Source organism: Pelodiscus sinensis, chromosome 1 (genome assembly GCF_052426305.1).
Source record: "Pelodiscus sinensis isolate ZL-2025 chromosome 1, ASM5242630v1, whole genome shotgun sequence".
In the NCBI taxonomy this organism is placed as follows: Eukaryota; Metazoa; Chordata; order Testudines; family Trionychidae; genus Pelodiscus; species Pelodiscus sinensis.
Genome location: NC_143052.1, coordinates 89,355,058 through 89,369,682, shown reverse-complemented (window position 1 = coordinate 89,369,682; position 14,625 = coordinate 89,355,058). Strand labels below are relative to the sequence as shown.

Here is a 14,625-nt window from a genome sequence, read left to right as displayed (position 1 = left end):
CTTTATTTTCCAAAAGATCCCGTCTAGACTGGTGCTTTTCTCCGGCAAAGCCCCAAGCCGGAAAAAAGCGGCAGCCATGTTCATGCAAATGCCGCGGGGGATATTTAAATCCCCCGCGGCATTTGCAATTCCGACTTGTCTCATTAGCATCCCTTTTCTGGAAAAGGGTGCCAATGTAGACACAGCCCTCAGTATTGTCAAGAGTGAGATGTACAGAGAAAGTATGTGCGCCAAAGAGCACTGAAAAATAGATTAAATTTCCAAAGCTGTTAAATACTCACTAGACAGATTGGAACTAAGGAGAACGAAGTATGGCTATGTGTACACAGCCCTGCAGTTGGGTCTATGAATGTGTGAACTGAAGCGCACTCCAGTGTACTGTGTTGTAACTTCTCCATATGGACATTGTAAGTGTGAATTAACTACTTCACATTAACATAGTCCTCTTTCAAAAGCACTAAGGGTATGTCTACACTACAAAGTTAGTTCGAACTAACGGACGTTAGTTCGAACTAACTTTAATAGGTGCTACACTAGCGCTCCGCTAGTTCGAATTTGAATCGAACTAGCGGAGCGCTTAGTTCGAACTAGGTAAACCTCATTTTACGAGGACTAACGCCTAGTTCGAACTAGCTAGTTCGAACTAAGGGCTGTGTAGCCCTTTAGTTCGAACTAGTGGGAGGCTAGCCCTCCCCAGGTTTCCCTGGTGGCCACTCTGGCCAACACCAGGGAAACTCTATGCCCCCCTCCCGGCCCCGGACCCCTTAAAGTGGCACGGGCTGGCTACGGTGCCCGTGCCAGGTGCAAGCCTGCCAGCACCCAGCTAGCAGACCCTGCATCTGGCACGGCACAGAGCCACCCACCCGATGCCCCCCAGCCCACCCCCTCTTGCCGGGACCAGGCTGGCGGCTCCCGGGAGCTTGCCCTGGACCGCAAGAGGCGGGCACCTTCCTGGGCTAGTGCGGACATCGTGGACCTCGTCCACGATCTCCGCACTAGGCACAGGAAAGTGGCTGTCTAGGGCAGGAGAGCTGCCAGCCTGGCCACCCAGGACCAGGTGTGCATGAAAATCAAGGGGGTCCACTGAGACCCCCGACACTGAGCCCTGAGCTTACAATGGCCGTACTGGGTCAGACCAAATGTCCATCTAGCCCAGTAGCCTGTCTGCCAACAGCGGCCAACCCTAGGGACCCTGGAGGGGATGGACCGAAGATAATGACCAAGCCATTTGTCTCGTGCCATCCCTCTCCAGCCTTCCACAAACTTTGGGCAGGGACACCACTCCTACCCTCTGGCTAATAGGACTCCATGGACCCAACCTCCATGACTTGATCTCACTTCCCTTTAAACTCTGTTCTAGTTCTAGCCTTCACAGCCTCCTGCAGCAAGGAGTTCCACAGGTTAACTATTTGCTTTGTCAAGAACAACAACTTTCTCTTACTAGTTTCAAGCCTGCTACCCATTCCTTTCCTTTGGTGTCCTCTAGTCCTTCTTTATGGGAACTCAGGAAGAACTTTTCTGAATGCACCCTCTCCACCCAACCCCTGCTTTTAGAGACCTCTATCCTGTCCCCCCTCCGTCTCCTCTTTTCTAAGCTGAACAGTCCCAGTCTCTGTAGCCTCTCTTTATCTGGGACCTGTTCCCAACCCCTGATCATGTTAGTTGCCCTCCCCTCTCCCAGCCTTTCTCTTCCCCTCTCCCACCTCCTTTTCCCAGTGTCCCCCAGTTTTTTTCAATAAAGACAGAGTCAATGTTGGAAGAAACGTTATCTTTATTTTGTACATCAATAAGAAGAGGGGCTAGGGAAGGGTAAGTGGAAGGAGGTGAGGGAGGAATGGGGTACGAGCCCCCGATGGGGAGGACTGGGCTGGCTCTGCGGGCTTCTGGGGGTGGAAGCTCTCCTGCAGCCCCCCAATTACTCCCTCTCCCCAGATGGCAGCCTGCGGCAAGTGCAGCCGGGCTGATGGCCGAGTGGTGTGATGTGCCCAGTGTGGGCACTCAGGGCACTCCAAGCCAGAACTTCTTTGCAAGCGGGGCACCCCTTAGAACTGTGTGTCCGGGGTGGGGGTCGGGACCCTTTAAGCGCAGCCCTCGGCTAGCCTGAGACAGCATCTCCATGCTCTAAGTCCTCCTTTTATGCCCTGCCGGCACTGCTTCCGGCCATCCTTAAGCCCTGTTCAGAGTCCACTCAATGTGGACTTACTAGTTCGAACTAGCAAAACGCTAGTTCGAACTAGTTTTTAGTTCTAGACGCGTTAGTTCGAACTAGCTTAGTTCGAATTAACTAATTCGAACTAAGTTAGTTCGAACTAGCGCTGTAGTGTAGACGTACCCTAAGTTAGTACAAACTAGGTACCTTTTAGATTGCATACATACAAGTGAGTTATAGCGCAGCACACAAATGTGTGCTGCAATTCACATCCCTTGTAGTTTAAGGAGTGGTTCCATATAGACAGGTCATGGGGCTCTTGGCTTTAGTGTTCACAGTTCCAATCTAGAGCCTTGATAGCAGGTCTTGGGATGAGGCTGCCTGCCTGATACAGTCTGGTCTCTGGATTTTCTCAGAATCTCAGTTATGAATAAGGTAGCACAGAGATGCATAGTGTTTTGCAAAAATATAAGAAAAGTCTCTTCCCCAAGTAGTTTACAATCTAAATAAGAGCTCCTCAGCTATAAGGCTCTTGTAACCAGAAATCCTAGCATGTCCAACTTTCCAAGTACTGGTTGAATTCAGCACCAAAATGTTGGTTTGTTTATTTACCAAACCTCTATTTCTGGAACTCTTCCTCCCCTGTCAGCTCTAGAAGGTTGGGTTGTCCTCTAAAGCACAAGGTATACTTATTTGCATTTCCCTTCCACCTTTCCTCACAGGCCAGTGGTAAAATCTTTGAAGGAGACTGGGCGGGTAGAGCCAGAGCTGTTTGAAGCAGTCACCATCTACTTCAGTGACATTGTCGGCTTCACCACACTGTGCCAATACAGCACTCCTATGGAAGTGGTGGACATGCTCAATGACATCTATAAGAACTTTGACCATATTCTTGACCATCACGATGTTTACAAGGTGAATAGAGCCTCACTTACATTGAAATAATCATCAGGTTACATAGAACATCACAGACTGGGTAATAGGGAATAGAGTTTGGTACAAAGGCTCAAAAACGTGATGCTAAGTAAAGAAAAAGGAGAGAAGTACAGGCCGAGATTATTTCTCCCTAATGTGTGTAGCAATCTGTAAATGGTTTCTGATGCTAAGTGGTCACAGATTCATTACCTAGAATGCTGTGTACTGAGCATTTCACTAACAGAAAGATGTCATCTAATTTGGTAATCCTGTACTGCCAAGAGATGACATAAGGGGCCTTTTCCATCTCCAATTTATAGGTATCTTCCAATAACTGGGAATGGTAACAGCTAACCATGTTTTTACAGGTGGAGACCATTGGTGATGCGTATATGGTGGTGAGTGGCTTGCCAAAGAGAAATGGCAACCGCCATGCAGTGGACATCTCTATGATGGCATTGGATATCCTTAGTTTCATGGGATCCTTTGAATTACGGCATCTTCCAGGCCTGCCTGTTTGGATTCGCATAGGGATTCACTCTGGTATGGGGTCATGGCATATGAACATGAATGATGTAGCTATTCTATCTAGATAAAAAAGTAACCTCTAGTTAGAAGTGCTCATGCTTCACTGTTCATAAATTGATTCTCTGTGAGGATGGTGATTTAGCATGACACACAACTGGCCCAAAGCCCTGTGACTAGCCTTCCTCGAAAGGATCACATATAAAAAACCATTGATGGAGGAAGGGCAGTGTAATTTAATAGACCACTGGCTTGCTCCAATATCATTTAACAATCCAATCTGTGTGAGGTTGGTAGCTGAGCAAACCAGCCTCTATAGTTACTTATGAGATTGAGTTGGTGACATTATACCCTTCTGAGCCCTTAGTTCTGGTCTACATTATTTTGAAATAACTCCCCTTATTCTGAAATAACAAGCGGAGTATCCACACTACCAAGCCTATTATTTTGAAATAATAATGCCTGAGGAATAGTTTCCATGAGGAATAATGCTTATTTCAAAATAGTTATTTTGAAAGGGTATGTCTACACTACCCTGCTAGTTCGAACTAGCGGGGTAATGTATGCATACCGAACTTGCTAATGAAGCCCGGGATTTGAATTTCCCGGGCTTCATTAGCATAAAGCCGGCGCCGCCATTTTTAAAAGCCGGCTAGTGCGAACCCCGTGCCGCACGGCTACACGCAGCGGCACGGGGTTCGCACTAGCGGCTTTTAAAAATGGCGGCGCCGGCTTTATGCTAATGAAGTCCGGGAAATTCAAATCCCGGGCTTCATTTGCAAGTTCGGTATGCATACATTACCCCGCTAGTTCGAACTAGCGGGGTAGTGTAGACATACCCAAATAGCGGTAGTGTGGATGCCCAACTGCTGCTATTTTGAAATAACAACTCCCCAGAGTCATTCAAAGTTATTACTCCCCAGTGCTTCCTGGGGCTCTAAGATGAGTTAGAGGACTTTAAGGGAGCCTGCTTTGGACTAATTTCAAGGCTTCCTTGTCATGCGGATATGCTATTTTGAAATAGTTATTTTGGGAGTTATTATTTCAAAATAAGTTAATTTAAAATAATTTCCTACTGTAGACATGTTCTTAGAGACCACCCCCTCACCCTGCACATACATTGAGAAGCAGGATTATATTAGATGCTTTTGAGGCAAATGTTCTCATCTGGCTCATGTGAAAACCAGTTTTTGGTTTAATTTATTAAAGGGGCTTTGTAGATAATCCAAAGATCCTAAATTCTCAGGGAAACTTTATCTTTCTGTATTTGCTTTTTTCACTACTCTGTTGTTTATGTCCATCAGTGGAGAAGGGATATAACAACTAATTTCCTTAGGAAGACCCTCATGACGTCAGCAGAAACTTCTCCATAATGAAGTTAATTCTCTCTATCCCCTGGTTCCTGAGCTGACACTCGGAGCAGGTTTACACTTACTGGGAGATTGGCACCACAGTGATCAATCCCCAAGAACTCAATTTATCAGGTCTAGTAAAGACCTACTAAATCGACTGCTGATCATACTCTCATCAACTCTGTTAGTTCACTTGAATGAGACAAATAAGGGAAGTTGGCGGCAGAGTTTCTCACATCAGCATCCCTGCAGGGGAGACCCCACAGCAACTTGATTTAAGGTATGTCGACTCCAGATACTCTATCCATGTAGCTGGAGCTGCATACCTTAGTCAACATTATCCCATAATACATACACTATGTCAATACTTATGCATTTGTATGTATATAGAAATATGTTCAAATATTATGAATAGTCTCTTAATATATTTAATACATTTTATATTTTACAAGGTGAACAGAGACTGGTCTGGTCCACACTTGGATGTTAGATCTCCAGATGGTGTGGAAAGTGATATAGATTGTGCTTTCAATCTGTGCTGAATCCAGTGCCCCTGCTCTGCTGCTTGAAGTGCTGTCTTCCAGATGAGACCATCCACTCTGCATAACCCCCATAGCAATGAGGGCACCATACTAATTCCTAAGCTTCGGTTTCTTTCAGGCATGTCTGATATCTCAAAGACTTCTCTGAATCTCCAAGGAATAACAAGAATGTCTTTTCCTCTACCCTGTTTCCTGCTTTCAGGGCCATGTGCTGCTGGTGTGGTTGGAATTAAGATGCCGCGTTACTGTCTGTTTGGTGACACGGTTAATACAGCTTCCAGGATGGAATCCACGGGTTTACGTAAGAATTGAAGCCCACCTGTCTATGTAGTCTGGCAGTAGGCTAGATGTACACTCAAATACAGTGTCCCTTCTCTAGCCAAGAAATACTTCATCATCAAAGTATCGAAGTTTAAAGATAGAAAAGACCTATTAAATCATATTGTCAATTCCTCCACTCCGTCCTGAATAACACAAGCCTATCCCTAGTTCTTGCTTGCTAGTTGATGAAGGTGCTAACTGTCTGGCTGGCTGGGTTCCTGTAGAATTGATTTTAATACCACTGAGATTAAAGTAATTGCATGTATTATATAATTGATTTATATGGGTATGTCTACACTACAGCACTAATTCGAACTAACTTAGTTAATTCGAACTAAGCTAATTCGAATTAGCGCATCTAGACTTAAAAACTAGTTCGAATTAGCATTTTGCTAATTCGAACTAGCATGTCCACACTGAGTGGACCCTGAACAGAGGTTAAGGATGGCCGGAAGCAGTGCCGGCAGGGCATCAGATTAGGACTTAGAGCGTGGAGCTGCTGCCTCAGGCTAGCCGAGGGCTGTGCTTAAAGGAACCTGACCCCCACCCCGGACAGACAGTTCTCAGGGGTTCTCAGTCCTGCTCACACTCGGCACATCCCAGCACTCGGCCATCAGCCCGGCTGAACTTGCCGCAGGCTGCCATCCGGGGGGGGGGTCAATCAAGGGGCTTCAGGAGAGTTTCCACCCCGAGGAGCCCGCAGAGCCAGCCCAGTCCTCCCCATCGGGGACTTGTACCCCATTCCTCCCTCACCTCCTTCCACTTACCCCTCCCTAGCCCCCCCTTCCTGATGTACAAAATAAAGGACACATGTGTTCAAAAATAGAAACTCTCTTTATAGAACAAAACTTGGGGAGACTGGGAAAAGAAGGTGGGAGGGGGAAGAGAAAGGGTGGGAGAGGGGAGGGCAACTAAAATGGTCAGGGGTTGGAACAGGTCCCATATGAAGAGAGGCTAAAGAGACTGGGACTTTTCAGCTTAGAAAAGAGGAGACCGAGGGGGGATATGATAGAGGTCTATAAAAGCATGAGTGGTGTGGAGCGGGTGCATAAAGAAAAGTTCTTCATTAGTTCCCATAATAGAAGGACTAAAGGACACCAAATGAAATGAATGGGTAGCAGGCTTCAAACTAACAACAGAAAGTTCTTCTTCACAAAGCAAAGAGTCAACCTGTGGAATTCCTTGCTGCAGGAGGCTGTGAAGGCTAGAACTAGAATAGAGTTTAAAGAGAAGTTAGATAAAGTCATGGAGGTTGGGTCCATGGAGTGCTATTAGCCAGGGGGTAGGAATGGTGTCCCTGGCCTCTGTTTGTAGAAGGCTGGAGATGGATGGCACGAGACAAATGGCTTGGTCATTGTCTTCGGTCCATCCCCTCCCGGGTACCTAGTGTTGGCCGCTGTCAGCAGACAGGCTACTGGGCTAGGTGGACCTTTAGTCTGATCCAGTACGGCCATTGTAAGCTCAGGGTCGGGGGTCTCAGTGGACCACCTTGATTTTCATGCCAACCTGCTCCTGGGTGGCCAGGCTGGAAGCTATCCTGCCCTAGACGGCCACTTTCCTGTGCCTAGTGCGGAGGTCATGGATGAGGTCCACGATGTCTGCACTAGACCAGGTGGGCGCCCGCTTCTTGCGGACCTGGGCAGGCTCCCGGGAGCCACCAACCTGGTCCCGGGAAGAGGCGGAGGGCTGGGTGGCAGCGGGTGGTTGGCTCGAGCCGTGCCAGGTGCAGGGTCTGCTGGCTGGGTGCTGACAGGCTTGCACCTGGCATGGGCACCGTGGCCAGCCCGTGCCCCTTTAAGGGCTCCGGGGCCGGGAGGGGGGCAGAAGAGTTTCCCTGGTGGTGCCCAGAGTGGCCACCAGGGAAACCTGGGGAGGGCTAGCCTCCCACTAGTTCGAATTAAGTGGCTACACAGCCCTTAATTCGAACTAGTTAATTCGAGCTAGGCGTTAGTCCTCGTAGAATGAGGTTTACCTAGTTCGAATTAAGCGCTCCGCTGGTTCGAACTTAATTCGAACTAGCGGTTTGTATGTGTAGCGCCTATCAAAGTTAATTCGAACTAACTTCTGTTAGTTTGAATTAACTTTGTAGTGTAGACATACGCTATCAGAGTGCTTAGTGACTTAGACAGGCATCAGTGTTCCTTCTAATCTTTTTCATCCATGTGTGGACTTTTTTCTGTCCACATGAGGACTACATTTTTATATGCACAGAGGCATGTGCGAATGTTCACCACCAGTAGAAGCAAAAACCTAGCTGTGAGTGCTCTGTTAATCAGCTGAGAGGCATTTGAATCTACCCTGAGCAACCACACAAGCACACAGCTTACAGGGAACACTGATAGTCATTTTTATTATATTAAATATAAATAAATAAGAAGGAGTCCTGTGGCACCTTAAACACTAACAGATATATTTAAGCATAAACTTTTGTGGGTAAAAAACACTTGGTCAGATGCATGATGTGGAAATCCGTACATCTGATGGTGTTTTTTATACACAAAAGCTTATGCCCAAATACATTTGTTAGTGTTTAAGGTGCCACAGGACTCCTCGTTGTTTTTACAGAAACAGACTAATATACCTACCCCTCTGAGATTTATAAATATCCCATAGTCTGATAGTTTTGCCATTAGGAATGTTTCTTGAGAGCCAGCCTAAAATTTCTTCCCTTTGCTCAATTTCTTCCCATTCCTTCCTCTTCTTGATATTTACTCCTTCCAAATACTGCTATCACTTCTATCCTGAGATATTGGTTGGTACAGGTGTAGTTGTTTTAGTCTTTCTTATATAATGCTTTGTGATGGAGTAGTTCTTTCTGGGTTTAACAATATATGAGTAGCTTCCATGTCATTTGAATCACAGAGTTGGTCCTAAGACATCAAAGACAACTAGATAAACCTCTCTAAGCACAGATTTGCACAGAAAATGAAAACATTCATACATTAAGTTTCTGAACTGAGCATTTCTGGTTACTTTTAGCTTTACGGATTCATGTAAGTGGGTCTACTATTGCCATCTTGAAGAGGACAGACTGCCATTTCCAGTATAAACAGAGAGGAGAGACTTACCTGAAGGTAACGTTCATTATGTCTACAAACACACTTGAGATGTTTGCCTATTTTAGACAAACATCTAGGAGCAAGAGAGACATATTTGTTGGTTGTTCAGTCACAGGGTGACGGAGACATCCCTCTAGATTTAATGTAGTAGTTGAAAAAGCATCTGAAACATAAGTAAAGGAAATATAGATATGTGTAAAGTATTGTAGATGAAACCTATCACTGGTAATAAAAATTTGAAGAGTGGGTAGTGGTGAATGGGCTTAGTGGTAGAGTGCTATTAAGTTGCTCACCTTTGTTGTGATACATTATTTGTTTCAATTTATAAGATTTGATAGGTGTCTGTCCTATGCTCTGGTATCTGTTACATACAGTAAGCAAGAACAATACATCAATCATATAATACACTATCACATAAAGTATATAAATCATATAGTTTGCCTAACTAATCCTTAAACTGTGCTTCTCTCCTGTCTATCATATTAGGGCAAAGGAACAGAAATTACATACTGGCTGACAGGAGTGAAGGACCGGCAGTATAATCTCCCAACACCTCCTTCTGTGTAAGATGTTCTTTATATATAACAAGGGAGAAAAAAGCTCTCAGCCTTTGCACTTGAGCCTTCACCATTCATTCAGATTTTCACTTTTCCCCCTGAAATTTTTTATTTACAATACTTTTTGGTATTCCTTGGACTCATGAAAAGGACACAGCAATATATGTGCATATGGACACACTATCATTAGTTCTGGAATTTCTTATATGCTTAAATACTTTGGGGGATCAGGGTTTTAGGTGGGAGACATTCAAGGAAAATTCACCAGAATGGGATGTTGATTTAGTAAGTGCAGGGTTCAAATTGGGGGAAAACAGTGGTGGTATTCACCCAAGTTTATCGCCAGTCCAAGCTCCACTTACTTTTAACACTAAAAGGAGATGCTGGTCACAATCGATTGTGCAGATTTCATGTTATTTCCCTTCTTTATTCTTGTATGCTTTGATCAGTAGTGAAATAGTTAATAATATTAAATTGTCATTACTAATCTTCAGACCCAATTCCAAACTGAGATGAATGAGAACTGTGCATATCTCTTAATTACCCTTTTATGTTGTTTGCAGACTCAGGACCTCTTTTTTTATATTTGGTTCTAATTTTGAAAGTTACTTTCACAGGCATAAGGTCTAGATAGTTTTTTAAAACTTCTAAAGAAAACTTGTTTTGGGGGTATAAGAGAGGCATTACAGGCAAAAATACTTGATCGATGTCCTGGTTTAATCAGACCCAGTTAGGTAACAGTCTTCCTTTGAAGTAACACTGAGTCAGTTTCGGAAGAAAAGAGTTGTGATGACACTGAAGTGCTGCTTTTCAGAGTTTGCAAACTAAGTTCTGGACAACTTGTGGTAATTTCAAATGTACTTTGCACAATACAAAGGGCATCAGTTACTCTGACATGATAAAAATCAAGTCTGGCTGATAACATTTTTCCAAACAATTTCAGTGGGATATGGAGTTTTTCTTCACTGCCTATCCTAACCCAGATACCAATGGACTGAGGGACAATTCCCACCTATGTGCATATCCACTTGTCACAGCTAACTCTGTAAAACTTCCCATGGGTGATGTACTCAAACACTTATTCCCTACTACTTACCTAAAAGCTTGCACACCTAAGTCTGGGTCAATGCAGGTTATTTACAGTATGTACCTTGTCACTTTTTAAGTAAGACTTCTAATTTTTTATAATCCAAGGTATGACCCCAAATGTACAGAGCCATTCTTCTAAACCTTTGTAATGCTACTTTTTATTTCAAACATTAGCTTTAATTTAAAAAAATGAAATAGCTGCCACAATCCTCATCAGGAGTGACTGTTGCAGTACAGATCCCATACTGCACATGGTAGTTTGTAAAAAATATTGGGATATTTTGGGGGTGTAAAATTTTATTAATTATTATTTTAATTGCAAATTTTTGTGAGAATTAGGTCATGTCCCATTGCACAAGTTTAACATTTTGCCCATTCATTCCTGTCTACCTGAAGAAGGAGGGGTGGTTTTTGCCAGGGTCTTTCCAGATCAGAGAGTATCCAGTTTTCTGGATAGTATATAATACCAAAAACTCTTGAGAGATTTGTTATGCAAATATTTATCTGTGGGATGAACAAGTAATACTCGTAGTCTGTTTTCTTCAGTACATTTTTTTTTCTAATTAGGCACTTTTTTATCATAAATAAATTTTAAAAAGAGAAATAGAAAGTATTAGCTTTAGGGGTTTGGAACTCAGTTTGTCGGTGTGTTCAAAGGTATCTCTCAGACCTGACTAGTTGCTATTGGTGGTGGTATTTATGTGTTCACTCCATGATATGCACCACTGCCAGTCTGATATATATATGGGAATTTTTTAATTATTCAAAATGGAAAATACCTGTGAAAATTATACATGTCCCATGAATTTCTGGCAGGGAGACAATTCTAAGAATACGGACATTATTTTGAGAGATCCCTGCTGCTGAATATTACAGGTACTTGAAACTAGGTCTAGTCATAGAGAGAGAGCCATAGTCCATTTTAGCTAAGTTTGTGAATCTAGTTCAGAGGCTTTTCTCCTCTTCATTTTAAGAGCATTCACAGACTCCACAGGTGGGAGATTGTGATGCAAAACAAACTTCCTTGGCAGAGAGAGTATCTCATATTGTCAGGGACAGTCACAAGTAGATCCTGAGTTGGATTTATATGTTCACTTGGAATTGATTCTGCTAACAATCTGTCTGCAAGAATGGTACGATAAAATTGTCTAAAAACACTTTGGGAACTGAGGATCATAGTACCTGTATTACATGAGTCACTGATATCTTTCCTCTCCTGCTATTTCCAGGGAGAATCAGCAGCGGTTGCAGGATGACTTAGCAGGGATGATAACAAAGTCTCTGGAGAAAAGACAAATTGAAGAGGTCTTGGTGCGTGAGCCTTCCCGGGTGGCCAGCTACCGAAAAGGCACCTTAGAATACCTGCAGTTGGCCACTACAGAAAACTCCAGCACCTATTTGTAAAACTGGATGTCTAGTGTAACATAAAAAACAGCTAATCCTCATACAGGCCATGGAAGATACTACAGAGACTGGAGACTGACATTCTCAGGGAAAGCTAGAGGGGAAAACAAGATCGTTTTCTTTTTGGGAAATGTCTCTATCATCTGCCTTTTTATCAGTGGATGGGATAGACCCTTTGCTGTATTGCCAAAATGTAGTTGCCTCCATGCTTGCTGCATCTTCCCAGTCACCTAGTGGTCATGCACATGCACCCATGCACATGCACATCTATCTTGCTTTGGGGGAAAAGAAAATATGTATTTGAGACTGAAATATATTGTCTTATAGTTTTAAATGTGATCAGCTGTTCAATGACCCATTTCCCAAAGTTTTCTCTGTGGATTCTTAATGTATCATGATTTTAAACTTAGCGTTTCTCTTGTAATTTTTTATTTGGAAATAATGCAGTTTAATATATTTAAAATTATATGTAGATATGGACCAGCAATTTTGTTTCTTTTGTAATTTCCTCGCTATATATTTTCAAGTGTTTTGTTTAGTCAGATTTATCTAGCTCAAGAAATGGTGTTTGCCACTGTTTCTCTAAGGAGATTACTCAAATGTATGGATGGTTTCTGAAGCGTATTTGAATCTCTTGGGTCTGCAGAATTAATCTTGCAAAAATTGGCTCTGCCATAGTATTTCTTTACTTCTGCTTCTGGCCCCAAAACCAGAAGCACATAGACCACTGCAATATTTAAAAATACAATGTAACGGAAGATAGCATAACTTAAAGAGTTTCATTTCATCTTTTTTGTTTTGGATTTTGTTTGGATTTTATCTGAGTTGGCTCAATCAGATGCTAAAATGAACACTTGATATTAATTATATACTTTAGCAAAGAGCCAAACCACAGTTGTGTAACAGAGGAGACAACTGGGATTTCACTGAAGAAATAATCACTCGCAAGCAACATTTTGCACTTTCTTTGCATAAGTGTCTTTCAAACTCTTCTTCATGGACTTGTAAATGACCTGTATGAATGACCAGTGGTAAAGTACTGGTCAATATTTAAACAGTGAAACTTACTGTTCAACTGTCATTAATTCTAGCACTCTCTTTTGTATGTTTTCCAAAAGCTTTTTTGACTGAGGATTTGTCTAGGGATGTAAGGGGGTAGCTGACTAGTCAACTACCCAATAAGTTGTATCAGGTAGTCGAGTCGACTACTCGCATTCCCCTCCTCTTGCTGCCTCTGTATCTGAGGTAGTGGGAGGGAACAGGAGCCAGTGCTGGGGGAAGCCAGCTTAAAAGCCGGTTCCCTCCAGCACCATCTCTGTGCTGCTGCCCGTTCTCCCTCCCCCCATCACATTACTGAATTTGAGGGAAGCAGCCAGATCACTGCTGCACCCATGGGAGGGGAGTTGGCCCCAAAAGTGGTATAAAGGGGGCCATGTGAGGTGTTGAGTAGAAGCTTACTGTCTGCTGATTCTATATATGCTATTCATGTAATTGTATAGTGTCTGTGTGTGAAGTTATAAGCATGTACTTTGTATGAGTACTGAATGTTTATATGTGGTTGAGCAATGGGCAGAGCTCGGCCTATGGACATGCTAATTAGCGAGGCTCTGTGGAACAATAGCCCTCAATAGGCCAAGGATACACCTCAAGAATGGGGACTGACATCTAAGGGCTACCAACAGGGAACACGGATAGACCGCTGGCCAAGTGACCTGCTGCAGCCAAGAAGAGATTAAGAAGGAGCTATAAATATGCCATGTGACCGACTCTATCTTGGTACTCAGCTCAGCCCTTCATCTCAGAGGCAGCAATGCAGAGATCAAAGAGCCGAAAGGAGCTGTGGAAACCATCCTGATGCTGGATGTTCACCAAAGACTTTTAAGCCAGCAGTTATAACATCTCTGCTGCGAGCCTGCATCGAGAACTGGGAGATTTGATGCATGTAACATATGATACCTTAACAACCTTACTCTCATGTTTTTCTTTCTCGTAGTAATAAACCTTTAGAGTTTAGATTCTAAAGGATTGGCTCAGCATGGTTTGTGGGTAAAGTCCAGAGGGTAAATTGACCTGGGATCTGTGGCTAGTTTCTTGGAACCGGACAGGACTTGTTCAGGGAAGGTGAGATTGGGCTCTAAAACCTCTCACCTGTGTATGAGGCCCGGGGCCATCTGGGGCACGGATATTGCTGGGGCGTTGGAGGGGTCTTGCTTGTGAGGCTTCAGGCAGGCAGCTGAAGCGCTCTGTGGGACTGATTGTGGCCTATTAGGAAAGGTCTCCAGTCTGGGGGCTGTAAGGAGCCCCGAATTTGAGCAATTCGCCCTGAGTGGATGCCCTCAGCTGTGCCCAGACCTGGCCCAGTCAGTTACATCCCCCTCCCCCGATAGGGGCTCTAGTGATGGCGGAGATGTGTGGCACCATGGAGATGGTGCTGTGGGGAACTGGCTTTTAATCTAGCTCCCCGCAGCACCAGGTCCTGCTTTCCTCCCTTGCTGCCACTATCAGAAGCAGCAGGGGAGGCAGCAGCTGCTGCCACGAAGAAGCCCCTGTCTGTGGGGGGTCCCCCTGCACACAGGGCCCAGCTGTGAGCAGGGGCTTCTTTGCGGCAGTAGCCACTGTGTGTGGGAGGTCCCAACTTCTGCTAGGACCTCCATGCAGAGGTGCTGCTGCCAGCTGGCCAGGTAGCCTGGCTCAGTCCTGGCTCACGCCTGG

The 14,625-nt window shown here is 44.2% G+C and overlaps 1 protein-coding gene across 1 annotated transcript in view; it reads left to right on the top strand.

The window, feature by feature from the left end:
* GUCY2C (guanylate cyclase 2C) overlaps positions 1 to 13,935 on the top strand; it is a 111,643-nt gene extending 97,708 nt beyond the window's left edge. The window contains exons 23-28 of the mRNA XM_075935275.2: positions 2,872 to 3,064; positions 3,433 to 3,607; positions 5,686 to 5,784; positions 8,784 to 8,878; positions 9,350 to 9,426; positions 11,739 to 13,935. Coding sequence (XP_075791390.2) covers positions 2,872 to 3,064; positions 3,433 to 3,607; positions 5,686 to 5,784; positions 8,784 to 8,878; positions 9,350 to 9,426; positions 11,739 to 11,913 — 814 coding nt within the window. The 3' untranslated portion in view covers positions 11,914 to 13,935. The remainder of the gene's footprint in view (positions 1 to 2,871; positions 3,065 to 3,432; positions 3,608 to 5,685; positions 5,785 to 8,783; positions 8,879 to 9,349; positions 9,427 to 11,738) is intronic.
* Positions 13,936 to 14,625: the final 690 nt, after the last annotated feature.